This window comes from Asterias amurensis, chromosome 12 (assembly GCF_032118995.1).
Source record: "Asterias amurensis chromosome 12, ASM3211899v1".
In the NCBI taxonomy this organism is placed as follows: domain Eukaryota; kingdom Metazoa; phylum Echinodermata; class Asteroidea; order Forcipulatida; family Asteriidae; genus Asterias; species Asterias amurensis.
Window position 1 is genome coordinate 3,200,346 of NC_092659.1, and position 26,441 is coordinate 3,226,786.

A 26,441-nucleotide genomic window follows, 5' to 3' on the forward strand; every position below is an offset into this window, starting at 1 on the left:
TTTATGCCAACCTCTATGATCATTCTTACTTAATATCGTCACCTACATGTAAGGTTAAACATTACAAAGTAAATACAGGTAATAAAAAAGACCAAGAGTTTGCTAGCTATTCACTGGCAATACCTTTAATTCAAAAAATGGAATAAATTATTAGTTGTTATTCATTTGTTACATTGCCAAGCTATTATAAAATGCACAAAATGTCAAGTATTGACTTTGGCCGAAAGATATTTTCAGCGACAAAAGACGACAAGGTTCAGATTTGTTGAAAGGTTGTATAAACAAAACCATCACTTCACACCATTGTACATTTTCAGGCGTGCATCAGTTTTAATTGATGTAGTTAAAAAGTAGTATAAAAATTGACAAATTTAAATTAGCAACCTGTTTTATTTATATTACACCTTGCATATTTTTCGATAAAAATAATGTAAAATGTGTTGATAACTCCTACTAGACTGGCGCCTTTGAATGGCTTACCGGAAAGTGCACCTTACAAAATGCTGCATTGTTATTACAATACAAGGCTCTCGTACAAATGATAACTGTCAGGTTTTGGTATCAAAGGTTTGGACTTTCGGCTCATATTTCATCGGTCCAATATCACATCCTACCAAGGGCCAGGCAATATTTATCTCGAAGTCAAGACAAATATTAAAATCTTCACTAGTGCTAGGTGAAATTTTTGGAGATGGTAGATAAACAAAACTCATTAATGGACCCTGCTGTGGTATGTTCATCAGTCCAACATCACACGTTGTCCAGGCAATATCAAAGAATTCTTGATATGATGGACCTCATTCATCAGTCTAATATCACACGTTGCTCAGGCCGTATCAATTGTGATTGATAAAGGACCTTGCCTTTAGTTTGATTTTTGATTAATCACACCTTGCCAAGGCCATAACAAACAACGATTGCTAAAATGGACCTTGCCCTCTTATTTATCAGTCCAATATCACACCTTGCCCAGGCCATATCAAATTATTGTTTGTATAATGGACCCTGCCCTCTTAAGTTGATCAGTCCAATATCAAGGCCATAACAAATTATGTTTGCTATAAATGGACCCTGCCCTTTTGTTCATCAGTCCAATATCACAGTCCAATAAGTCGCAGTTTAGACCATAAAGTATGCCTTTATTGCATCCCATCTGGCAAAATATACTGACTATAGTATGGTTAGAATGAGTTTTGTTGAAAATACAGTGTGCAAGAGTAAAACAAAAACACACTAGACACCATCACATTCATTGTTTTCTCAGAGCCAGTCAGGTATGAAGAATTTTAATTTTTTATTTTGTCCATTCCGATTCAAAATATCTGCAGCATATTCTGTACGAAGTCAGTCTCACTTTTATTATTATTTATATTAATATTAAAATGTCTACAAACCTACAATTCTTAAAAATGCTTGATTAAAAAAAAAGAGGAGAACCTGAACGCTAAGTTTTACAAGAGCACCATGTAAGATTACGAAGATGTTTTTCAATATTAAAAAAAACAAAACACATGGATAAAAGATAACCAACAGAAACACACCCACATATATATATTATATAACATGCAGTTTACATCTAAAAAATAAAAATAAAAACAGTAATAAAATCAGCTAGCACCAACTTGAATGAAAGTCACTTGTTACATTTGTAATTGATATGTAAATGAGTATAATTTAAACAAATTTTATGGAGATTTATTTAAATGAGTATGCGATTCCTTTAATATTAACAACTCACAACTTTTTAATGATTTGATACAGCGATTTAGGACAAGTGATGGCCAGCGCTATGTGACTCAAAACTATGGTGAAGTGTCTAAGAGTTGGTTTAAATGAAACCAAGTTGTTCATTTATAAAAAGTTGCTTAATTTAAGGCTAAAGGGAATATATCTTAATCAAAGTTACAGAGGGGCATGTCTGTAGTGCATCAGAGAGCTGTTTGCTATTCAGCGAGTAAAACCATGTCTCTCATAGAAAATACAGTTAGATGGAAATCCAACAAAAATTTGACTTCAAGGAATTGACTTCAACGACCTGTCCTGGGTTAATTTTGACAAGACCCCTAACCAGTGATCTTCTGGGATTGTTTTGATTTCAAGGATGGAAAAAAACGAAACCACCTCAGACAAATCTTAAAACTGTCTAAGTTATCAGCACGATTCCTCTTTTACCAAATTACCCTAGACAGCTTTATATCTATAAACCTTGGAATAAAGTGTGTTATGTTTCGGTTTTTGTTTTTGTTTAAGTTTTTATTTACATTTGCTTTTGACATACTTGGCAGCGACTGACGCGGGTACGCAGCGAGCCGGCCTTAAGGGTTTGGGGCCGCTGCCGTTGGAACATCTCCTGGGCGTCGACCGTGGTCATCCAGAAGCTGTAGGTGTTGCGGTAGAAGGAGCAATTGCCCCGTCCGTTGCACTCGATGAAGGGCGTGGCGCGGAAGCTCTCTAGGCAGGAACCGGGACTGGCAAGTGGTGAGCCACCACCATCGGCCCCTGCAGATGTGTACTGCGAAAGAAAGGAAGAAACAAACAAAATTTTATAAAAAGAGTTATACGTCTGTGATTATTTCACAGAGCTCGGGAAAGTACCGAGAACACAGTGCTATCTCACATCGCTATATATGGGTAAAACCAAAATTAATCATTTTTATCCCCGATGCAAATTTCCATCTATTAAATAAAAAAATAAAATAAAAAATACCCCCCTTTTGAATTGATGTTTTTTATGTTGTCGTTAATCATTTGTATTGTATTTTATTAACAAGTATTGATTAGTTTAGATTTACAAAACAGTGCATAAATGTACGAATGGAAATAAAATAAACAAACTGGACAGACTTTCTGTGGTGGGGGCGGTACCAGTGATTCAAGCAGGGTACAGTTTGAGGACGAGACCACAGGCAAATGCCTTTGTCTAATAGAGAGAGAGAGAATTATTACCATTGCAAAGCTGAATCCAATCCACAGTGATCTCCAGTTCTGCGGGCAGTCTGGTAGCGTGGTATCCTGACTATGCACAGCGATGATCTGTGACGGCGTCTCGCACACCGTGCAGCGACTGATGAAGGGTCTGATCCCGTTACCCGAGACCGGCATCATCGGGATAGCCTCGGACGTGGCCAGCCAGAATGACTTGTCGTTACGCTGGGCGTAGTTGCATACCTCGTTGAAGTTGCAGAAGATGTAGGGCATGGTGCTGAATCGGGGCAGGCAAGACCCAGCAAGACCTTAAAAAAGAAATAATTGTAATAATTACAAACATGAAAGTAATTTAACCATCCCTGCCAACTACATTAACTTTAATTAATTTTTTTAAGAATTGCAAGGGTCGTGGGTTCGAATCCCACCCGAGTAACATGCCTGTGATATTTTTTTCACAGGACTCGGGAAAGTACTGAGTATACAGTGCTAACACACATCGGTGTATGGGTAAAAACCAAAATTAATATTCTTTATCCCCGATGCAAATTTAACATCTATTATACATTAACTTTTTTAGAGGCTGCCTTATAAAAAAAAAAAGGAATATTTTTCATAAAAAAGAATTCAAAAAACGTTTGCTTATTAAAAAAAACACACAAAAATACCAGCCCTCCTTTCTTTATTCAAGAATATTTTTCCGTAGGCATAATTTATTTTATTTCGGTGCATATCTCGTCATTAATCCGTTGCACAGCGCTTTGATCTTTGTTAGACAAGCGTTATAAAACGGTGGCCCTGAGAAATACAGGTTTTCTGCTAGACAATTCGATCAGTATACTCTGACCATCTTCTGGAGAATTAATACTGAGACATTTCAAGTTACCTAGATCTTGGTGTTGGGCTCTCTCATTGCCTTCAGTGTACAGTAGACTGTATCCACTCCATAGTGTCGTCATGCCGGCTGAACATTGAGGAACATTTCTAGACTGACTGTGTTTAACGACGATGAAGCCCTGGGGTCTGGGAGGAGCTCCTGGTAAGCCAACACCGCCACCCACGCCCTTGTCTCCACTCTCCCCTAAAAAAACAAAAAAGGACAAGAAAGCTAAACTGTAGTTTTATTTTCAAAAGAGGAATGTGCGAAGCCATGCATAGCAAGACTTTTTTTTTTTTTTTATGGCACGGCGCTTTTGAAAAAATCATGTTTGAACTAATCTGTGTACCAAAGGATTAACCATAGTAACTTCTCTGCATCTAGGTATATAAATGAAAGGGGTCCAATAAGGGTATTACAATGCACATTGTGCAGAATAAACAAACTCTGAAGAGGCTTTTGAGACCTCAAATTCTAAATCTGAGGTCTCAAAATCAAATTTGTGGAAAACTACTTCTGTCTCGAAAACTGCGTTACTTCAGAGGGAGCCGTTTCTCACAATGTTTTATACTATCAACAGCTCTCCATTACTCATTACCAAGAAAGGTTTTTTGATAATAATTTGTTTGAGTAATTACCAATAGTGTCCACTGCCTTTAAAAGGTTGAAGTGTTTCTTTCTATACTATACCTTGTGATCCAGAATCTCCAAAGTCTCCTCGCGGTCCCCCGGGTCCTGGGCGGCCGTTTAGACCTACTTGTCCAGGCACACCTTGATCTCCAATATCACCCTTCAATCCAGGGAGACCTGAGTCAAAGGGGAATAAAAAACACAGAATCAACGGTTACAAATTTACTAAGGATGTAGAACAATAATATCAGGGGGGGGGGGGTAAAACACATAAAACGTGAGAAGATAATAGTTGGCTTTGACACCATTTTCTAGCCGTTGGTCCCATGTTTGTGTAACGCATGTGAAAGAACCCGATGCACTTATCAAAAAGAGAAGGGGGTATGCCCCGGTGTTCCTGGCTGTGGCTGCTGATGATTGCTCTGCAGCACCTTTTAAACCCTTGTGAGGAGCTCTTAATTGGGTCTCAGAATTCATAACTTCAATAACCTATCTTTCTGTTTATTATACTATTAAGCGCCTTGAGTACCTTGTTGGTAGATACGTGTGTATATAGGACAATATTTTTTTATTATTAAAAAAAAAAACCATATACACCGATGTGTGTAGCACTGCATACTCAGTACTTTCCCCGAGTCCTGTGAAAAAAAAATCACAGGCATTTTACTCGGGTGGGATTCGAACCCACGACCTTTGCAATTCTAGAGCAGTGTCATACCAACTAGAGTATACAGCGCTACACACATCGGTGTATATGGGTAAACCCCCCCCCCCCCCCCCAAAAAAAAAAATTTTAACATCTATAAGACTTCAATATGTTTATATTATTATTATTATTACTTCGTGAAATGGCCGAATAAATAATAATAATAATAAGAAGAAGAAGAAGAAGAAGAAGCAATGTGTGATTTACCATTGAATCCATCCTGTCCAGGTAGGCCGGGGCGGCCTGGACGTCCAGGGACACCATAGCTACCGACGTCCCCGATGTCGCCCTTTACACCCTTCTGGGCGTTGGATTCATCCCCAGGTAGACCCTTAGAACCTCTCATGCCCATCAGACCTTGATAATTAATAATAATAATAATAATACTAACAGTTATATTAACAATGATAATAACAATAATAACAATAATAATATTAATAATCAAAAGGTATAAACGCCTTATGCCTCAAAGCACTTAGAACCTCTCATCTTGAGCAGACCTTTAATAATACAGCAGGAAATCAAACAAAATATTACACAAGAGAAAATAGAATGAGCTGTTGCAAACTGCTTACCAAATTATGGTTTACATATACATTTGTTTAGCCATAACACCATGTGTGTATCTACTTGCCAGGTAGAGTTGATCTTTAGAGAACTGTTTCACTATATACTCTTGTTTTTCCCCCTCAAGTTTATCGGGAGACTTTGATGGTATACATGCAAAAAAGTCAAAGGGCTTGATGTCTCGACCATAGCCTACGAGAAAGACTCTGCTAGGGTCGAAATGTCAGCTTTCGAAAAAGACTCTACTTTTTTGTAATAATGGAACTTTTGAAGAATAGAAACTTTGAATGATGGACACTTTCGATGATGGAAGCTTTCAAAGATGCAGGCCTGAATGCTTCACATTTGCAAGGGCAAGGGCACCGAGGCATTTTCTCCTTGGTAAAGGGCACCCTATGCAGAAATAGTAAAATTCTACTTGAGCATTTAAAGGGCATCAAAGCAATGGCCAGGGGGCATGGAAGCAATCGCCTTTGTTGCCCCCTTGAAATTTCAGGCCTAAAGATGGAAACTTTTAATAATGAAAAAACTTTGGATGACAAACTATTTTTGCAAATGATTACTCAAAATATACGAGCATGCACTTGAGAACATTTTTATATATTTTACAGTCTCCTTATTACATAGGCTAACAATTTGTTTAAATGAAATATTACGATTATTATTTCTTGATATACGAACCTGGTCGACCATCTCTTCCACCGAAGCCATTGTATCCTTTGAGCCCAACGGATCCAGATTCACCAATCTCCCCAACTAAACCAATATCACCTACTCGCCCCTTAGGTCCTGGGTACGTTAAAGCGTCAACAAAAATTGTGTTAAATTGAATTTGACCATAAAATAGGGAATGCAGGATGGGTTTTTTTTCTTCTTGAAAATGTTATTTTAACATCAAGCAAAAATACATTAAGCCTCTGGGTATTTAAAGATGCTATTATAATAAATTGGTTTAATACTAAAAAACACATGGCAGCAACAGACTGCAAAAAAATGAGAAACTTACAATACCAACAATTACATTATTTAAACTCAGATGGTCTAAGACAAAAATATAGAGGAATGCACACTAATCAATACAAACAGTCTGTACTAGAAAGTTTAATTTAAAAAACTGTATTCAGATTAGATTAGATTAGATTAGAATGATTTATGCAGCCAACGTTAAAAACCAAAAACATCGGAAATTGTAGTGCGCATCGAGCTTTCTAGAGTTCAAATTTTCACGATCATGATATTTGGTTCTTGAGAAAAAATTAGGAAAATACATTTTTTCTTTTTTCAGCAAAAGGTCCAACCTACTTGTTCTATGCTGTAATATATTTATTCAAGCTATTTATTCACAGTTTTTATGATTTTTTTGAGGGCAAACAATTTTTTTTAAATCAGGCTATTTAGTTCTTTAGGAAGAATATCGTGCTTGCTTTCATTAAATCAAGAAAGAAAATATTATATGGCACTAGATCTCACCTGGGCGTCCCGCCCGACCCGGTTCACCATCGACTCCCTTGGGTCCAACAACAGGAGGTCGCCTTAGACCAACAGGTCCAACATCTCCTCTATCTCCCTTCAGTCCGTTCAGGCCAGGGAATCCAGGGCGGCCCCGGTTGCCATTCGGACCTGGTCATTAGTGGATAGAAGGTCATTAGTTGAAGGTCAGTATTTGGGCATGATATTTACTTCTTGGGAAAAATAAAAAAAATAATTATTGAGCAAGAGGGCCAAAATACTTGTTTATGGTTTAATGTATGTTTTCAGGCTATTAATTAGGCAATTTGTCTGAGTTTGCTTAGGCAAAACAATCGGAAATCAGACTTAAAAAATGGAAAGAATTTCATGCCTGAATATTCAAGATTCAATAGATTCTTAATGTCCTGATAAAAAAAAGCAAAATTTGTCTTTCCTGTGTAACAATAGACAACAAGAATACAAAATAAAATTTGTACAGACAGAGCTCAAAATAATACAAAATAAAGAAAGTTTAGGGATCACCTTAAAGGTAGTGGACACTATTGGTAATTACTCAAAATAATTACTAGCATAAAACCTTTCTTGGTAAATAGTAATGGGGGGAGGTTGATAGTATAAAACATTAAAAGAAACGGCACCCTCTGAAGTAATGTAGTTTTCAAGAAAGAAGTTATTTTCCACAAATTTGATTTTGAGACCTCAGATTTAGAATTTTAGAATCTGAAAGCACACAACTTTGTGTGACAAGGTGTCTTTTTCTTTTTATTATTTTGCAACTTCGACGACTGATTGAGCTCAAACTCTCACAAGTTTATTATTTAATGTACATGTTGGGATACACCAACTGTGAAGGCTAGTCTTTGACAATTACCGATAATGTCCAGCCGTCGATTTCACAAAACTCTTCCTAACTTAAGACTTATCTTAGGACTTAGGACGAGTCCTAACCCTGCACTGTAGCATGCAGACCTTAATATTAATCCTAAGTTAGGAAGCGTTACTCGTTCTAACTCGAGATAAGACAAGTCCTAACTCTTTGTGAAATCGACGGCAGTGTCATTATGGGGACGCAAATTTTTATTTGAGATATCAAAGTTGTTTTAGACAATTTTGTGACAGGTAGTTCTAGGTCTTGAAGGAGCACGAGAGACAACTTACCTGGCAATCCATCTGGGCCAGATTCCCCATCCATCCCAGGCTCTCCTTGAGGAGCGACGAAGGCAGGGATTCCGTTTTCACCCGGAATACCTGGGAAACCTTTGATGCCTGGGAGACCTGACAACAACAAATACAAGGAACAAAATGGTGAAAAGAGATCTAGAATGTGGACAAGTATTTTAACTTTGAAAGCTGGAAACTTTTAAACACGGCAGTGCACTGGAAACTTGAAGATGGATAATTTAAATGATGGAAACTTTGAATTACTTTGAATGACGGAAATTTTGAACGATAAAAGAATTTTGAAAGTGGAAATTTTGAATGATGGAAACTTTGGATAAAAGAAACTTTGGATGGAAACTTTTGTATTAGGGAACAGAATGAAAAAATTTACACTTTGAACAATGGCAATTTTGAACGATGGAAACTTTTGACTGCTGGAAACTTCACATGGATTAAAGTAAAAAGAAACTTTGAATGATGGAAACATTGAAAAATGGAATAATTTGAACAGTTGTCAGTTTCAACAATGGAAACTTTATAGATTGGAAACTTTTATCAATGGAAAAAAGTCAAGCAATAAATAAAACTAAACAAATCCAATTCCAATTGATAGAACTTTTTTTAAAGTAACTTAAAAAAAGGTACAATTAAACCTCCCCGTGAAAAAAAGTTAACCCTTTAATAAAATAAAAAAAAACCCAGAAGGGAACCTACCTCTGGGTCCTGGGCGACCAGGAGTACCCTCTCTGCCCGGGAAGCCAGAGAAACCCGGGAAACCTGGTGCTCCCGATGGACCATCGGGTCCTGGTAGTCCCTGTCTTCCTTCACCTCCAGGGATACCATCCATACCAGGCATTCCCTTGGGTCCTTCGATGCCAAACAACCCAGGAAGACCCTGGTCTCCTCTTGCACCTTGAAGAAAAGACACAAAAAGGATATTAGTGATGTGAACTCACACATACATAAATACTCATCTTCAAGTATGCGATAAGCCTTCAATCAGATTTGCAGAATGGAATGGTGATTTAAACCTATATTGCATGGCTATCATTACCTGCGTCTCGTGTGTTCTATGTCACGCGTCAAGTTTGCTTATTATTACACTTGACCTCGTTGGATATGGGACGCAGAAGTGCTATATGTTTCTGTATTCCTCGCGCGTGGTAATGTATAATATCAGCATTTATTTGAGGCGCTTTTTTCCTAAGGTTACAACGCCCCTACAGAAGATACAATAAAGAATTCCAAACTCAAGATGTTCGATGTAAAGTGAAATACAATCAGTTTAGTATTTCTGTATAAATGAGTCTTAAGTAGTTTCTTGAATTGTCCAAGTGCAGGGTTTCGAAATTAGCGGTCGCCAAATGGGAGTGAAAATAGCGGCAGGCGAGTCAAAACCCTTTCTCACTTTTTTTTATTTTTTTATTTTTTTATTATTCTGTGTATCATCAATACATGCGGGCTAGTGAAACAACCTGCGGGTGATCGAGAGAATTTTGTTTGACTCGCCCGGCGAGCGAGTGAAAAAAAGAAGTTAAGGGAAACCTCTGAAGTGTAGTTGCATCAAGATGTGATGGTAATGAGTTCCATACATTTGGGGCATTAGCAGAAATTGCACGTGAACCAGCTCAGAAGAAAGAATCGTGTTCAGAAAATACTTCTATTAGACTTTCTCTCTCTTTCTCCATTTTTAAAGGTTTTGAGGAAATAAATAAATAAATCATTAAGAGCAGTTTAAAGCGGAGTGAGAGTATTTATAGTCGCTGTACCTGGAGCACCAGTGAATCCACGGTAGCCGTCGTATCCTCCAAGACCTTGCTCTCCGACAGGTCCACGGTCTCCAGTCAGTCCAGGAAGTCCAGGATTTCCAATGCGTCCTAAAAACATAAATCAATGACAAACAAATAACTGACAATAATTTTGTAAAAGTATTTACAAAGATAAGATAAGATAAGAAAGATAAGAACCCCACACTAGAGGAACTAAATCTGGACTTGATTAGGCATGTGAGGAACTATCCATGAAAAAAGGAGGAAAAGAGAAAACCAGGCAAGAAAAAAAGAGGAAAAGATAATATTCCTTTACTTTTGTACACAGAAAGTGAAGGGAAAAAAAGAGGAAAATAAAAAAAAAAGAAAAAAAAGAGAAAACCAGCTGAAAAGAGGAAGTCTCACATGCCTGTGAAATTTAAAATGGCCATTATAAAATTTTATAAAATTTGTTTGTAGATAAAATAATTTATCAACAAATGCAAAAGAATTTAGCAGTGTCATAATATCCAAATCACAGTTAGAGGTTAAATAAACACATTATAAACAAGTTTAAGCACCATTTACATCAGACATTTTTTGCTCAAGTAGCTGTTTTACAAAGAAATGATTAGTGTCTCTTACCGGGTTCTCCTTTGGGTCCCTTTTCACCCTTCGGTCCTGGAGGTCGAGGTACGGTCAAATTATTAGCGTTGGGGGGATCTCCTTTCAGTCCTTGCTCACCGGCTGGACCCTGCTCTCCCGGAAAGCCACGATTTCCATCAAAGCCATTACGTCCTCGTTGACCCTGGATACCTGTTGGTCAAAAGAAAAATCCTGTTTAACTTCCAAATGAAAAGGGAAGGTTAACGTTTAGGCCCCGTCCTTACGCCAGTCCATTAAATCACAATCATCTGTGGGTCGATTTAAATGTGCTTATACATTAATCCCAAGGTCGTTGTTTAATTTTTTCTTTGTTCAAACCCAATTTATAAAAAAAAATTAGCCAGTCAGTTTCCCTTGTGGTTTATTACTTCATACAAATAAAAACAATTGATATTTACCGTCGATACCCTTCGGGCCAATAGGACCTTGTGGGCCTGGTCTTCCAATTAATCCTTGATCACCCTGGGGAAAAAAGACAACAACAAAAGTCAACAACAACAATAACAACAACATTTTTATGACACACGCAAACAAAAGATGACACTGTATCTCACACTATTCTAAGATTTAATTGGATTTGTTGAGGTACCCCAAAAGACCATAAAACTGAATGAAATTAATAAAACTCTACTTTACAAAGCATCACTTTTTGTGTTTAGTTTGAAATTTTTATAATATCTATTATTCATCCTTCAGTTGGCTGAAGTAAAAAAAAACAATAATATAAAAATAAATAATAATAATAATAATAATAATAATAATAATAATAATAATCATAATAATAGGCCTAAAAATTAAAAATATATAAAAATAAAAAGATGAAATTAAAAAATATAATAAATAAATAAAATACCGGAAGTCCGGATGTTCCTCTGAATCCACTCGGTCCACGGGTTCCTTTCATTCCAGGACGGCCAGGTCCACCGAGGGCGCCCGGTAGTCCATTCATTCCAGGCATGCCAGGCTCACCAATCATACCCGGGTTACCGTTGAATCCCTGATCTCCAACCTGGCCGGGGAATCCTGGCTCCCCTGGGAATGTTCAAAACAAGACCAATGTTTTAAGATAGGAAGGTAATAGGCAACATAAAAAGTGTTTACCGTACCTGCTGCTTCCTTTTTAGAGAAAAAAAAGATACATTTTAACAATGTCAGACAAATTTAATTGTCTTTAAAATTTGTTGGGCAAACAAAAAAGTGTTAAGTGTACTTGCTGCTTCCTAGGTCGCCTCACTTTTTTTCTTTTCTTTTTTTCTTTTAAAGATATATTTTAACAATGTCACAAACAAAAAATTCAGTGCTGTCTTTAAAACTGTGTCAGGCGGCCATTAAAAAAAACCCAATAACCCTCCATCATTTTGCATTTTTTTTTTGCATCATAATTTTTCTGCATTGCCAGAACGATTGTCGACAATAACGTGTTTTGCACAGTTTTGTTGTTGTTTTTGTTTACCTGGTCTACCATCGAGGCCGAGAGGACCAAGGAGCCCATCTTCACCATCCTCCCCTGGATCGCCAAAGTTACCGACGTCTCCTGGCTCACCAAACCGACCTGGGAATCCTACACTTCCGACCTCACCAGGCTCACCTTTAGTGTGGAGAGAAAATGGGATTGAGTTTTTAAAACTTTCCCCTTTAGTTCGTGATCATAATAATCATATTAACCCTTTGGTGCACAAGGCAGTCGCTAGCAACTACCAAAAACTTGTCAAATTGGACTTTTGTAAACAGTCATTACTTAAAAACTACAGCCCCCACATATACCGCCCTCATTCAATTGTTTTGAGCAAGTGTTGAGCTTTCAATTGGTGTGATGTTCAACACGCGGTGCTATTGAAAGTTTTGAGAAAAACCTGGTTGAACATTTTCATTGTTTGCTTTTTCAGAAGTTAATCTGTGCACCAAAGGATTAATAATAAAACATTAATACATTTCTAGTAGGCCCTTTACATGCAAGGATATTAGAGGATGCAAATTTCTATAAACATTCCTTTAAAGTTATGTCATGAAAATACAATTGATAAAAATTCCATCAAAATACAAACAATAGAAATTCCATCCAAATTAAACCAATAAAAAATCATAATATATGTTAAATTTGATTTTAGCATTGCATGGTGAGGTATCAATATATATTTAGTTTCTTAGAGAACTGCCTTTCTTTATTCTACTACCACGGAGTAGATTTATCAGATGTTCGGGAGACTTCTCAATAAAAAATCCATCAAAATACAAAAAAAAAAAAAAAACCCAAAACAGCCTCAAATTTGACAAATGTACCAAATTCATACATATGCAGCATAAAATTACACAAATAAATGTTCAAAGAACAGACATAAAAAACAAAACAAATTAACGATAAGTGTTGAGTCCGACTAAAATGATACATTGGGTTTTTATGAATAGTTATCAAATATTTAGAGATAATATTTGCCAAGAAATATAATTTAAGCATTGCATTGTGAGGTATCAATATATATTTAGTTTCTTAGAGAACTGCCTTTCTTAATTCTACTTTAATTTAAGCATTGCATGGTGAGGTATCAATATATATTTAGTTTCTTAGAGAACTGCCTTTCTTAATTCTACTACCACGGAGTAGATTTATCGGATGTTCTGGAGACTTCTCTGTTCCGAAAAGAACTGTCCTGCTATTTAACTATTACCCGTGCGGAAGGTATAGAACATTGGCTGGGACTACTACTTTAGCTTACAGGATAGTAATTAACTGCACTACCGCAGAGTCAGTTCTTAAATTGGTCTCAACGTTTCGACTAGCTTGCTCTAGTCATCGTCAGGAGACACAGTTCTCAGTTTTAAGTTTTGCAAAGATCTTACCTGGCTGGCCTAGTGGTCCATCTTCTCCAGGTTGGCCCCTGGGGCCTTGGCTTCCGCGCGGCCCAGGGAAACTTGGGAAGCCTGGGTTACCTTTCTGTCCTTTTGGACCGTTGAATCCATCAAAGCCGATATCACCAAATGCACCTGTAGTTTTAAACATCGGGATTAGAATTAAAACGTGTTCAGTATTATTCTAAAAGGTAAAGCTTGGAAGTACTTTTAAATTTTTTTTTTTTTTACTAAAACTACAAATCCCACCCAAGGGGAGAATTGCATGTGACTGTACAGAAAAATCCATTAAAAAAATTAACATATAACCAAAATTATCAAAACAACTACTCTAGAACAAAAATTTATTTGTTTAAAAAAAGGGACAGGACTGTTTTGGAAACGGGAGGTTTTCATTGAAAAATTGGAATATTGTTTGGAATTGCGGGTATTCCTATCATGAACACTCTCTCTGGTCGGGGGGGGGGGGGGGGGGGGAAGCGATTTTAAACAGGAGTTATTAATAAGACTGTTAGCAAAATGTTCACAATGATTTCTCCTCCTCCCATCCAGGGAGCCAAGTCTGCAAGTAAAAGTATAACTCCAAAAGGAAAAGCTCTGAAATATTATTTCACAAGTAAAAGCTGGGAATTATAACTCGGAAAGGAAAAGGGTGGTCCAATGTGCGATTCCAGGAATAAAAAAGATCAAGTCACTCACCGCGGAGGCCAAATGTACCGGGTCTTCCAGCACGGCCAGGGAACCCTGGTTCGCCGGGTTGGCCCTGAGGGCCTGGTATGCCACTTAAGCCATCTACGCCCTTGTCACCGGTGCTTCCCTCGCTGCCGAATTGTCCCCTCTCCCCTGGGATACCTTGCAAACCTTCAAAACCTGTTGGCCAGCAGAAACAAGGGTGGGTTTAGGGATGTTTTTAAAAGAGAACAATTAATGAAATATCACTGAAAAATATTGCAGTCATTCTCATTAAAAAATGGGCAATATGTCAGCAAATCATCACTGCTTTCATGATGAGGCAATTCTTTAAAAAAGTCACACATTTTGGCAAATTGGTATTCTTACACACATTTTGGATCAAGATTTATCTCAAATATCCAGCGTAAATGGTTAATATTTTGCGAACTACAATAAATTAGAACAAGGACCAATGATACCAACCTCCCACTATAACGTTTTCACACACAATAGATTTGCCAATTTTTACATTGTATTACATAGCGCTGGTAGGCCTACTGGCCCCAAAAACTATTTCTCTGTATTTTTAGTTTTCACGAAGGGACAGCTTGTTTGACTTATAAATTAACTTGAGTCGCATCTTTAGCCATTGAATAATATGGGCAGCGACCAATCAAAGCAAAAATACCAGTATTATTTGAATTCTATACTGTGCTTTCGATTTTCAAACGTTTTCAAAATATATTGTCATATCGGCAAAACTTACCCGAAGACATATGACCAGTCATAATATTTGATACCCATTTGTAAATACCATTATTATTTTGTTTCTATAGAGTGCTTTCAATTTTCAAAATTCTTCACAATAAATCATCATATCACCAATATTAACTGAAGACATATCATGAGTCAAAATATTCTATACCAATTTGAAATCACCAATATTATTTGGGTTCTATTTTTCACTTTTCAAATCGTCTATTTCTATTTCTACTTCTATTTTTCAATTTTCAAATCGTCATATACCCAACTATACATTGCCAGTCAAAATATTCGATACCAATTTGTAAATACAAATTATACTATTTGGGTTCTATAGGATGCTTTCAATTTTCAAAAATCGCCATCATGCTGATATTTTCCCGATATTTACTCGAGGATGAATCGCCAATCCAAATTTGTTATATTGTCTAGGCTTACCTGGGAGTCCACGTGCCCCCTTCCTTCCCTGTGGACCAGGTCTACCAGGGAACCCGAACCCTAAAGCTCCCTTCAGGCCCTTTTCTCCAGGCAGTCCATCTCCTCCTGCATCTCCCCTGTCTCCCTTCAGTCCTGGGAAACCACGGTAACCGTCCTGGCCTTCAAGTAGGAAACAAAAAAGAACAAAGCTTTTAATAAAAGCTGATTTTCTATCAGGGATAAAGAACAAAATAATTTGGGACTAACCCATTCTTTGATGTGTCTTAAAGGGTCTAAAGATGAAAATTGTTTTAGCATTTAAAATGTATTTTGTGACATTGTTTTACTCATTTCTCAAAAACTACAGCACCTCATCAAGTAATATTTCAAGGGAAGCTTTCTACTATCAATATCGTCAAACAGTGTAAGTTTAAAGGTTAAACTGTGTACATTGTGTTTTGTGCGACAAAGAGTACCCAAATCCTGCAAGAGCACTGTACTTTTTCAATCTATAAGAATATTACTTGGGTGGGATTCGAACCCACAGAAACAAAACTTTTCACCAGGATCAATATTCGACATACAGCATATGCTTTGACAGTTCATAATGCAATGATTTTCAGAGGGAAAAAACTTAACTGGGAGAATATCATCCCATTATTAGGCATTATTATTGCTTCAAAATCAACAGATATTTAAAACATTTGTGGACAAATTGGGAAAATCCACAGATTTGTTGAAGCCAAGCTTCTTATGGATGATACCCAAGCCTACAATCCCCCCTTTAAAGGGGGTAACCCTGTTTCAGCTCCAGGTGTAGGTGGCAACGGCCTCTGGAAAAATAGTAGTGGTGGCCTTTAGACCTTGTGTGTCTGGCGACTTGCACAAAAGTTGTTCATGAAAAGTTTTATATCCAACCTACCTGGCAATCCTCTGTTGCCGAAATCTCCCTTTGGTCCTTGCGGTCCTTCATCTCCAGGGAAGCCAGCCGGTCCAGTTGAGCCAGACTGACCGTCCTCACCGAGGGCGCCAAACATACCGGGTCGCCCAGGAAGCCCTGGAGCACCTGGTGCGCCTTCCCCACCGGGGCGACCTATTGCACCAGACAGACCCACTGTTCCCTTGTCACCGCGGGGTCCGGGGAAACCTGTTGGGGGAAAAAAAGATATTTACTCTCACTCAAAAAATTAATTACAGATGCAGCGCTCAGACAAGAAAAGAGTTAAGCTCTTCATGACAATAGCCTGTGCAGCAGGCCAAACCTACAGCACTCAGACACAAGATAAGAGAGCCCAGCTTAAAGTCACCTGGAAATAGAATTTTTTTCCAGAAGAAATGCAAAATAATAATAATGAATCATAATAATAATGCATTTAATAGATGTTATTCCACTCATCAAAACATATATTTTAGTGACAAAAGCTTTATTTTGACAAAATACCACTTCCAGGTGACTTTAAGCCTTGCTCTCTTTAATGAACCTGTGCAGGCCCAACCAGCAGCCCTCAGAAGAAAGCACAAAGCCTGGTTAATGCTAGACTCTCTAAAAACAAATCTGTGCCGGCGCAGCCAGCAGAACTCAGACAAAAGCACAAAGTCCATAAACCCTGCTCTCTATAATGAGCCTGTGGTGCAGGCTATCCGGCAAGATTATGCCATGTCTGAATAGGCAGCCACAGCTTCGGCCATGGCTAGAATTCGCGTCATCATGCATTGAAGTATGGGACATCCTTAGCCACTCACTTAGCAACAGCTGTAGCTCTAGCCAGTACTGTAGCCACTGAAGGGGCCTTAAGAGACCACAGCTTAGGCTGAACTCTCTATTTATTTATGAAAAAAATAACTATTAGTTTTATTTTCAAACAATAAATTGATCCAGATGAGATTACCTTTAGGTCCAGGAAAGGACGGAATTCCAGGGTTACCGACACCTCCTTTCATGCCCTTGAAGCCAGTATCACCATACAAGCCAGGACTGCCAGTCTGTCCCGGTGATCCCTTAGATCCTGGTCGACCCTTGAACCCTTTGGGTCCGGGCTCACCCTGTGGGCCAGGGACGGGATCCTCAGTGTCCACCGCCTCAGCTGGAAAAAAAAAGAAAATTTAGTTTGTGTTAAAGATTATAGGACACTATCTTTACATTGCTAACTGTCCGGGGGTGGATTTCTCGAAGTATTAAGACTAGTCTTATCTAGAGTTAGGGCAAGTTACTTGTTCTTATACTTAGGACTAGCTTAGGTTTTTAATATCTCCCAGGACTAGTCTTAAAGTAAGGATTCGTCCTAGTGAAACTCTTTGTGAATAAAATAAATCATATTAATAATAAAATACAAAGACAGCAGCTACATGAACATTTTAAAGACTTTTCCTAATGGCAATAGACAGAGCAGGATGAGGATAGAGTACCACAGTTTGGGACAGAGCAAACACGTGCACATTTATTTGATTCCCTCTTAATACCAATTTTGTGTAACACCCTCAAAGCAACCCACAAAAAAACTTCATAATAACAAAAGTTCTTGGGGCGCAGCACCAATTTGAAAGGAGAAAAGTTAGCGTTGTGTTTTTGTTTATATGTTTGTGTTTTTTACTTTCATCTTTCATCAGTGTATACTTAAATCATATTTTTACAAATATTTATGTTTTTTTTGATCAAGGTCTTGGAGCTTTTTATCAATGTTTTGACATGTAAATTTTCCATTTTTATTTATTAAATGATGGACAAATAAATTAATGGAACAAAAAGAAGAAAAAAAAAAACATAATAAAAAAATATTGCAAAATATTCAATAGCCGACCTGGTTCTCCTTTCTGTCCAGTAAAACCTGGGATGCCAAATCGTCCGGGCTCTCCCATCACACCCTTAGGACCCCGTGGTCCATCAATACGCCGACCATCGGGACCATCTTCACCAGCAGGACCTGGGGCACCAGGGGTACCCCTTCGACCAGGAAACCCTGTGTCTCCACGTTGACCCTAGAGTAGAGAGAAAGGACAATTAGTTTAATGACAATTATTATAATAACAACACATGATTGCCATTTTAGCCGCTTCGTAAATAAAATTTTCAAATTTCTCAACTGAATTTGACTTTTTTTTTTATTCAAAGCAGTTATGACTAATCCAGCCTATTTTGAACAAACAATTGAGATTATACCATGTTCAGTTAGCATTTTTTGACTCATTTATAAACTCAATTGGTCGTCAAAGTTGCAAGAAAAAACAACCTTTGTCAAACGAAGTCGTGTGCTTTCAGATGTTTGAATTCGAGACCTCAAAATCTAACTCTTAGGTCTCAAAATCAAATTCAAAATATTTTATTGAGAAATTAATTCTTTCTAAAAACTATGTTACTTCAGAGGGAGCCGTTTCTCACAATGTTTTATACTATCAACAGCTCTCCATTGATCATTACCAAGTAAGTTTTTATGCTAACAATTAGTAGAGTAACTACTTAAAGTGTCCAGTACCTTTAAAGGGAAGGTACACATTTGGAAATAACTCAAAACAAACATTTCTCACTTTAATAATAAAAGACTTCTAGCTAGAAGTGTTTTATTCTTACCTGATAGCACATCATTTTCTCGCAACCTCGAAGACCAATTGAGCCAAAATTTTGACAGGCTTATATTTTAGGGTTATGTTGAGATACACGAACTGTGAAGACTGGTCTTTGACAATAACCAATAGTGTCCAGTGCCTTTAAACAGCTCTATAATTTGGGACAGAATTATACACTGCTCTGAATTTATCCAAACAATCAAACAATTATTTTGTTTACCTTTTGTGTTTTGTTGGAGAGTTGACTTTGATCCAGAACTTGTCTTCGTCCCTGGGTACCTGGCTCTCCGGTGGATCCCTTGTCTCCTTTGTCTCCGCGGCTACCACGGAAACCTACAACAAATGTACATATGTTGAGAATTAGGTTGGCTTTGTTGTTTCTTTCTCTGCGTCTCACCACATGGACACTCTCTCTGGTCGGGGGGGGGGTGGTTATAAACTGTTGCCCAGGTTATATACTCCCAAGGGAGCTGAGAAACATTAAAAAGGATGTTATTGGCCCTATGACCAGGGCACTAATGTAAAGTGCATTGATACGGTTATTGTGAAATGCGCTATAAGACTTGGTTATTATTATTATTAACCAGACTGTTAGCAAAATGTTCAACTGAGCTTTGGTTTTGCGCTTTAAACCACTTGGCCACGACACTTTTTGTTTTGTTAAGCTCTGTTTCTTTGATTCCATGTAAGGACAGAGGTTTAAAGTTTTTTCTTAAAAGTCATTCTTTGTTCTTAAAGTCCTTCTTGTTTGATGTACAGATGTTTTATACAGCTTACCTGGAACTTCGATGATGGTTCCAAGTTCTCCTCTGTCACCTTTGTCTCCAGGAAAACCACTAGGTCCTTGTATTCCCTGCAAAATGGAAGGAAAAAAGCGCGGGACATGAAATAACGCCACTTAACGGCAAAGATTATGGTCAAATCGCTTCAAGGTGTGTCTTTGCCAAGGAGTCTAGTGCAAGAGGAGGAAAGTTTAAATTAGTTCCGGTAACGATTGCCCCAAAACACATTTTTCAAGTAGCAAAAAATATGTTTATTTAATCGGTTTTCCAGTAGTTTGAAAGAAGAAACTTACTGAAGAATGACCCAAATGGCCCACTGACATGGGGAAATATTGGGTGCGTTCAATTAGCTTCCCTAGGTCGACCCCAGTCTGCCCCCGGTGCGTTCGAATAGCTTTGACGTCATTCCAGAAGCTCACCTGGGTCAGGCCCCAGTGCCCTGCTTGTGGAACGGGTCACTGAGGGTCACTACAAGAGCGGTGAGTGATCGTTCGTTTAGCTCTTGTCAGAGGCTCACCCGAGTGAGCACCGCGGGGTAGACCCAGGCAAGCTAATCCAACGCACCCGATGTTCAAGTGCCAGGTTGTAAGGTTGTGCGATGGAATGAGCGCTATCCAAGAAGTAGTAGCATTATTAGCTTGGGAATTTATCATATTTCTCCCCACCACGCTTCCTCAAGATTAATAAAAGAAAACCTTCTTACCGGGAATCCAGGTTGCCCAAATCGTCCAGGGTAGCCTTTGTCTCCCTTCTCGCCTGACCCGCCCTCGGCACCACGAGGTCCATTCTCACCGTATGACCCTGGAAAGCCTGGGAAGCCAGGCACACCAGTTGCTCCCTTCTGGCCCTGGGGGCACAACGGGCATGGGGCAGAAGGAAGACCTAGTGGGAATAATATCAAAACAGAGGTTATTTATTTTGGTTTTTACCAATGTGTGTTAGTTAGCACTGCATACTCAGTTTACAGGGTTTGGGTACTTTTTGACGACACAAAACACAAATGTCCACAGATTTACATTAAACTTATAGTGTGTAAAAGATATTGATGGTAGAAAGCTTCCATTAAAACAATACTTGCTGAGGTGCTGTTCTTTATGAGGAATGAGTAAAACAATTTACCCAAAATAACTTTTTTTTTCTTTATTCTTCTTTTTCTTCTCCAGAAGACGATCAGAGCATACTGATCGAAACGTAGAGTTGAAACCAACGGTTCTTTTCAGAACCACCCCAACTCATTAGAGATGGTCATTACATGGTGCTACCACAAACCTTTCTATAACTTTTGTCTCAGTGAGACAAAATATTATTTTTGTTTGTACATTGGATTTACCCAACTCTCCTGAAAACAGCGCTCTGTGACTTTCACTTATTTTTTCTCAAAAGCTTGACGACTAATGAGGCTGAAACTTCTACAGGTAAATTATATTACATACATCTTCACTCAAAATTAGTAGTGATTCATGTCATAGCCAAAAACTTGACCTACAAAAGGTATAAAAAACCTAAGAATCTTGTACAGTTCACTCAAGCCCTATTCACAATACCAAGCCCAGAAAACAGAACCCCAAAAGATTCCTGGGGACTTTAAACCCAGCAAACCCCAACTTCATGTTCGTTTCCCACTTGGTTCTAAAACTCTTTCCACCAAGCCCATAAAACGAAACCCCCAGGAGATTTCATTGTGTCATGGTGGCTTCAAACAGAATGGTTGTTCTCTGAGTCAGGGTTGCTCCAAACTGAATCTTTCCTTGTGCCAGAGGTATACTCTTTTAAAGAAAAACGATTCAAGTAATTCTAAACAAATAATCCCATCATGGTAGAAGGGTGTATAAAAAGCATGGTTCCAAAGGTGGTTAAAGGTAAGGTACACGTTTAGTAATTACTCAAAACAAACATCAACTTGTAAACTGACTTGGTAACGAGCATTGGAGAGCTGTCGATAGTATAAAACATTGTGAGAAACGGCTCCCTATGAAGTAACATAGTTTTTGAGAAAGAAGTAGATCCTCAGGTAAAATATTTGAACTGATTTCAACACCTCACGCGTGAGGTCTCAAAAAGAGTCAGCGCTTGCGGAAGAAGGGGGTTAGCAGAGAATTTTGGCATGTGTAGTTTTTAAGAAAGAGGTAATTTCTCAATAAAATAATAAAAGACTTCTGATTCCTGTATAAAAGCACACAAATTCGTCCAACAAGGGTGTTTTTTCTGTCATCATTTTTCTCGCAACTTCGATGACCGATTGAGCCCAAGATTTCACAGGCTTGTTATTTTATGCTTATAATGGGATACACTAGGTGAGAACACTGGTCTTAGACAATTACCAAACGTGTACAGTGCCTTAAAGAAACAATTTTTGTTGAAGGGTGTATAAAAAGAATGGTTCCGAAGGTGGTTAAGAAAGGGTAGAGTGAAGAGTTGAGGTAACAGTTGCTCGTTGACGTACCTGGGAAACCTTTGGTTCCAGACACTCCTTGCACTCCTTGGCCTCCCTTGACACCGCGACGTCCTTCAGGTCCTGGTCTGCCGATGGGTCCAACAATCTCCTCACCGGATGCAGTGGTACCTGGAAGACCTGACAACCACATTGGAAAGGAAAGAACAAAAGCACTTACCAATCAATCAACGATGTTTCTAAGTAAAGTATAATATTGAAGGAATGTTACAGAATTGGTAACAAACACCAATCGTGACGATCACAGATTTACATTAAACTCTAATGATGACGATAGAAGAAAACATCCCTACAAATATTTCTGTCTTAAATTCCATATTTGATGAGAAATAAATAATCTAGTTTCGCATTTGGAGTTATCGCTCAGTGAGCATTTTATTCATTTTTGTTTTGGCATCGGTGCAAAGCAAGATTTGTAACCATTTTATTTCATTTTTTTCTTGTGAACCAGGTGGCGGATAGATCTCAAACTTCTACAGGTTTGTCAGTTCATGTATATGGTGGATAACATTAAGTGCTTACACTACCAGCAACTGTTTTGCTAGCAAAAACAAATCTGTAATGTTCCTTTAAAAAACAAAATGGATTTCCAGTTAAAGCTTAGAACTCACCAGAAAATCATAAAAGAATCAAAATTCTCCTTTGATATCTCACCTGGTTTTCCTTGGGCACCAACAGCACCCTTTCCACCAATAGGTCCAGGCCTTCCAGGGGATCCATCCATACCAAAGGGTCCAGCTATTGAGATTCCGGGTGCTCCCTTGTCGCCAGGTCGCCCCTTGGGTCCAACGTTGCCCTCATCCCCTCGTTCTCCGGGTGCACCGGGCAAACCTGGGGAAACATAAAAAGACCAAAAAGATAGTTCTTTATCCTAAAATGTTGTTTTAAAAATAAGTCATTGCACCGTCCAATTTATCTTAAAGCTCATCAGGCCTTATAACTCCAATCGAGCTAGCCTTCGTTCAGTAAGTCAACATCTTCTGACTGAACAGAGTTCTTATCGCACCTGGGTGACAGATCTTTCCGTACTGCTGCCCCTCGTCAGGTAGATTTTGTTCTTTTGTTCTTGCTATATGTTCTACAACCGCAGAGTAGATTTTCAGAATTCGGAAGACTTCTCAGTTCTGAAAAGAACTGTCCTTATTTTTAACTACTACCTGGGTGGAAGGTAGAATATCGGCCAAAAAAAAAAAAAAAAAATAATAATAATAATAGGACTTGTGATGCACACATATCCCCCCTGCTGGGTGTTCAAGGAGCAGTAACGGAGCACAACAAAATTAGTCCTTGAAAACCTGTGACATAAAAAAAGTTTTGAAAAGAGATTTGAATTTTGTGGTACAAAGACAAGATCTAAGATTAAGTGGTAGAGAGTCCCAGATCATGGCGCAGCTGAAGAAAAAGACTACTACTTTAGCTTAGTGAATTGTTATTAATTGCACTACCGCGGACTTAACGTTTCGACTTGGTTGCTCTTGTTGTCGTTGTCGTTGTCGTTGTCGTTGTCGTTGTCGTTGTCGTTGTCGTTGTCGTTGTCGTTGTCGTTGTCGTTGTCGTTGTCGTTGTCGTTGTCGTTGTCGTTGTCGTTGTCGTTGTCGTTATCGTTATCGTTATCGTTATCATTATCATTATCATCATTATTATTATTATTATTATTATTATTATTATCATTATTATCATTATTATTATTATTATTATTATTATTATTATTATTATTATTATTATTATTATTATTATCATCATTATTATTATTATTATTATTATTATTATTATCATTATTATCATTATTATCATTATTATTATTATTATTATTATTATTATTATTATTATTATTATTATCATTATTATTATTATTATTATTATTATTATTATTATTATTATTATTATTATTATTACTTTTATTATTATTATTAACATAAGTAGGAGGGTTTCTCTTAAGAATGTACCTGACACTCCTCTATCTCCTTGTTGACCGTCTCTACTCTGCCCAGGTCTTCCAGGCTCTCCTTGAGCGCCCACATCACCGAGTCTTCCCTCAGGGCCTTCGGGTCCAGTGTCTCCAACGGTACCTCTAATACCAGGGTATCCCGGCAGACCTGGGTTACCATCAGGTCCAGGTTCACCAACGGGTCCATCGCCAATTTCCTACAGAGCAAACAAAAATTTAAACAAATTCAATCAAAACTGACAGTGGTGGAAAGAAATGCCCGCCCTGCAAAGCCCCCTGGTGTCAGACCGGTCACTAGAGATCTTTCGGGGCTGCCTGACACCACTCATTCTTTCACATTTTGTTAAAGCCATTGGACCCTTTCGGTAAACAGTGTTGTCCAAGGCCCACACTTTGTGTACCACAACTTCTATATCAAATAACAAACCTGTGAAAATTTAGGCTCAATCGGTCATCGGAGTCGGGAGAAAACAACGGAAAACCCCACCCTTGTTTCTGCGCGTTTCGCCGTGTCATGACATGTGTTAAAAATAAATCCGTAATTCTCGTTAACGAGAATTTACATTGTTTTGCTGTTTTCTCAAAAAGTAAAGCATTTCATGGACTAATATTTCAAGAGAAGTCTTTCACCATTGCCTTCTGTAAACCCTGTAAGTTATTTGTTAATCTGTGAACTTTTTTTTTTTTTTCTGAACCGAAAGGGTCCAATGGCTTTAATGTTTGTATGACCAAGCAAATTTGCATCCAAGTCCGACTATAATAAGACATTTGTAAATCGCTAATGCGAAAAGCCTCTAAAGCGCATAAAGAGAACAGTAAAATATACAATGAGAGAAAGATACAAATTACAAATAAGCAGATTACAAAATAGCAGCTTTAAACAAAATGAGGTTTGAACAGGGACTTAACATTGTTTAGTGTATCCCTCTACTAGAGGGATATACTACAAGGAAGATAGATAGGGCATGCATGATATCTGGCCCTTTAGAAAAAAATGAAAATGTACACATGGTGTAGGCTTTAATAGACTTTTCAGCCTATTTAATAACAATTGCTACAAAAAAATCGGAAATCAGACTCAAGTAGGAAGATTATCATGCCTAAAAGGGGTCGACCGAAGAGAGACGAAGAATTGGACGGCAAATGTTTTGGGCACCATACCCTCAGAGCTAAATAATGAAAGCACTCATATGAGATGCAACAAATGATTATTTTCATTTTGTTTCATTATATTTCATTTATAGACCGTATTGAATTACCCCTTTGATGCTACGAAAGTGGCCATCTTGTGGGGCAAACTGTACGCATGTTTAAACGCGTCTGAAGCATGCAGCCTTCCCGGTTTGATTTCTATGGCACTTGATAAACACAAGTAAACAACAGCCAAATACCAGTCACAAGCAATGTATATGGCATGAAATGTTTGCCAGTAACATGTGTAAAACAAGCCAGCTATTTTCGTGCTTAAGCAAATTTTTTGCTTAAGCAGCTCTATCCAATTGGCCCCTGGTTGTGAAGCCAAGGACTCTCAGAAAAGCGAACTAGCCTAATCACTGTGTACTCGTCAAGAACCGGATGGGAAGAAGACAAGAAAGGGACGTACAGTTTCAGATGTGGGAGAAAAAAACCCACATAATTATTCAAAGGAAAATCAACGCAGTCAGGTATAGGGACAAAACAAAACAATCCACGTCGACCCACCAGTGTGATTCGAACCTGGGTCCTAGAAGTGGAAAGCGGGGAAAGACAACACTTTGATAAACCGGAGCGCCCTCTTGTGGCAATGTGGTTTACTTACCCCTGGGATTCCTGGTTCTCCTTTTCGTCCAATGGGACCATCCATACCAATGTCACCATTTATTCCCTAGCCAGGGGGAAAAAAACAGGAAAAGAGCAATTTAATAATTGTTAAAAGACGATTGTATAACCAAATGTTTGAGCATGCAATCAGGCTTTCTGCTTGTTCTCACCCATACACTCTTATTTATATTTACTTATTTATTTATTCTTTTAGGCTTTAAAGACATCCACACAAAAAACAGCAACAATAACAGAAAACGTAGGATTTAAAAACATGAGGAAAACAATGAGAGACGTAACAAACCAAACGGAAAAACCAAAACAGAAGTCTATAGGGATTGCCCAAAAGCGAAGCAAATCACTATCCAAAGGGACAATATCTTTAGGTATATAAATAAGACAGCAAATAAGCAATCAAAGTGGAACATTTAAGAAATAAAAATGAACCAT

At 38.0% G+C, this 26,441-nt stretch overlaps 1 protein-coding gene across 1 annotated transcript in view; it reads right to left on the bottom strand.

The window, feature by feature from the left end:
- Positions 1–1,275: 1,275 nt before the first annotated feature.
- LOC139944959 (uncharacterized) overlaps positions 1,276–26,441 on the bottom strand; it is a 67,655-nt gene continuing 42,489 nt past the window's right edge. The window contains exons 14-40 of the mRNA XM_071942155.1: positions 25,990–26,055; positions 24,190–24,388; positions 22,898–23,074; positions 22,235–22,363; positions 20,495–20,673; positions 19,787–19,862; positions 19,230–19,342; positions 18,247–18,424; positions 17,338–17,532; positions 16,371–16,595; positions 15,470–15,628; positions 14,297–14,467; positions 13,589–13,732; positions 12,204–12,338; positions 11,604–11,782; positions 11,149–11,212; positions 10,730–10,900; positions 10,106–10,213; positions 9,051–9,248; positions 8,334–8,450; positions 7,176–7,325; positions 6,387–6,494; positions 5,346–5,495; positions 4,493–4,609; positions 3,812–4,006; positions 2,947–3,233; positions 1,276–2,512 (exon numbers count right to left, since the gene is read on the bottom strand). Of these exons, the coding sequence (XP_071798256.1) occupies positions 2,258–2,512; positions 2,947–3,233; positions 3,812–4,006; positions 4,493–4,609; positions 5,346–5,495; positions 6,387–6,494; positions 7,176–7,325; positions 8,334–8,450; positions 9,051–9,248; positions 10,106–10,213; positions 10,730–10,900; positions 11,149–11,212; positions 11,604–11,782; positions 12,204–12,338; positions 13,589–13,732; positions 14,297–14,467; positions 15,470–15,628; positions 16,371–16,595; positions 17,338–17,532; positions 18,247–18,424; positions 19,230–19,342; positions 19,787–19,862; positions 20,495–20,673; positions 22,235–22,363; positions 22,898–23,074; positions 24,190–24,388; positions 25,990–26,055 (4,245 nt within the window). The 3' untranslated portion in view covers positions 1,276–2,257. The remainder of the gene's footprint in view (positions 2,513–2,946; positions 3,234–3,811; positions 4,007–4,492; positions 4,610–5,345; positions 5,496–6,386; positions 6,495–7,175; positions 7,326–8,333; positions 8,451–9,050; positions 9,249–10,105; positions 10,214–10,729; positions 10,901–11,148; positions 11,213–11,603; positions 11,783–12,203; positions 12,339–13,588; positions 13,733–14,296; positions 14,468–15,469; positions 15,629–16,370; positions 16,596–17,337; positions 17,533–18,246; positions 18,425–19,229; positions 19,343–19,786; positions 19,863–20,494; positions 20,674–22,234; positions 22,364–22,897; positions 23,075–24,189; positions 24,389–25,989; positions 26,056–26,441) is intronic.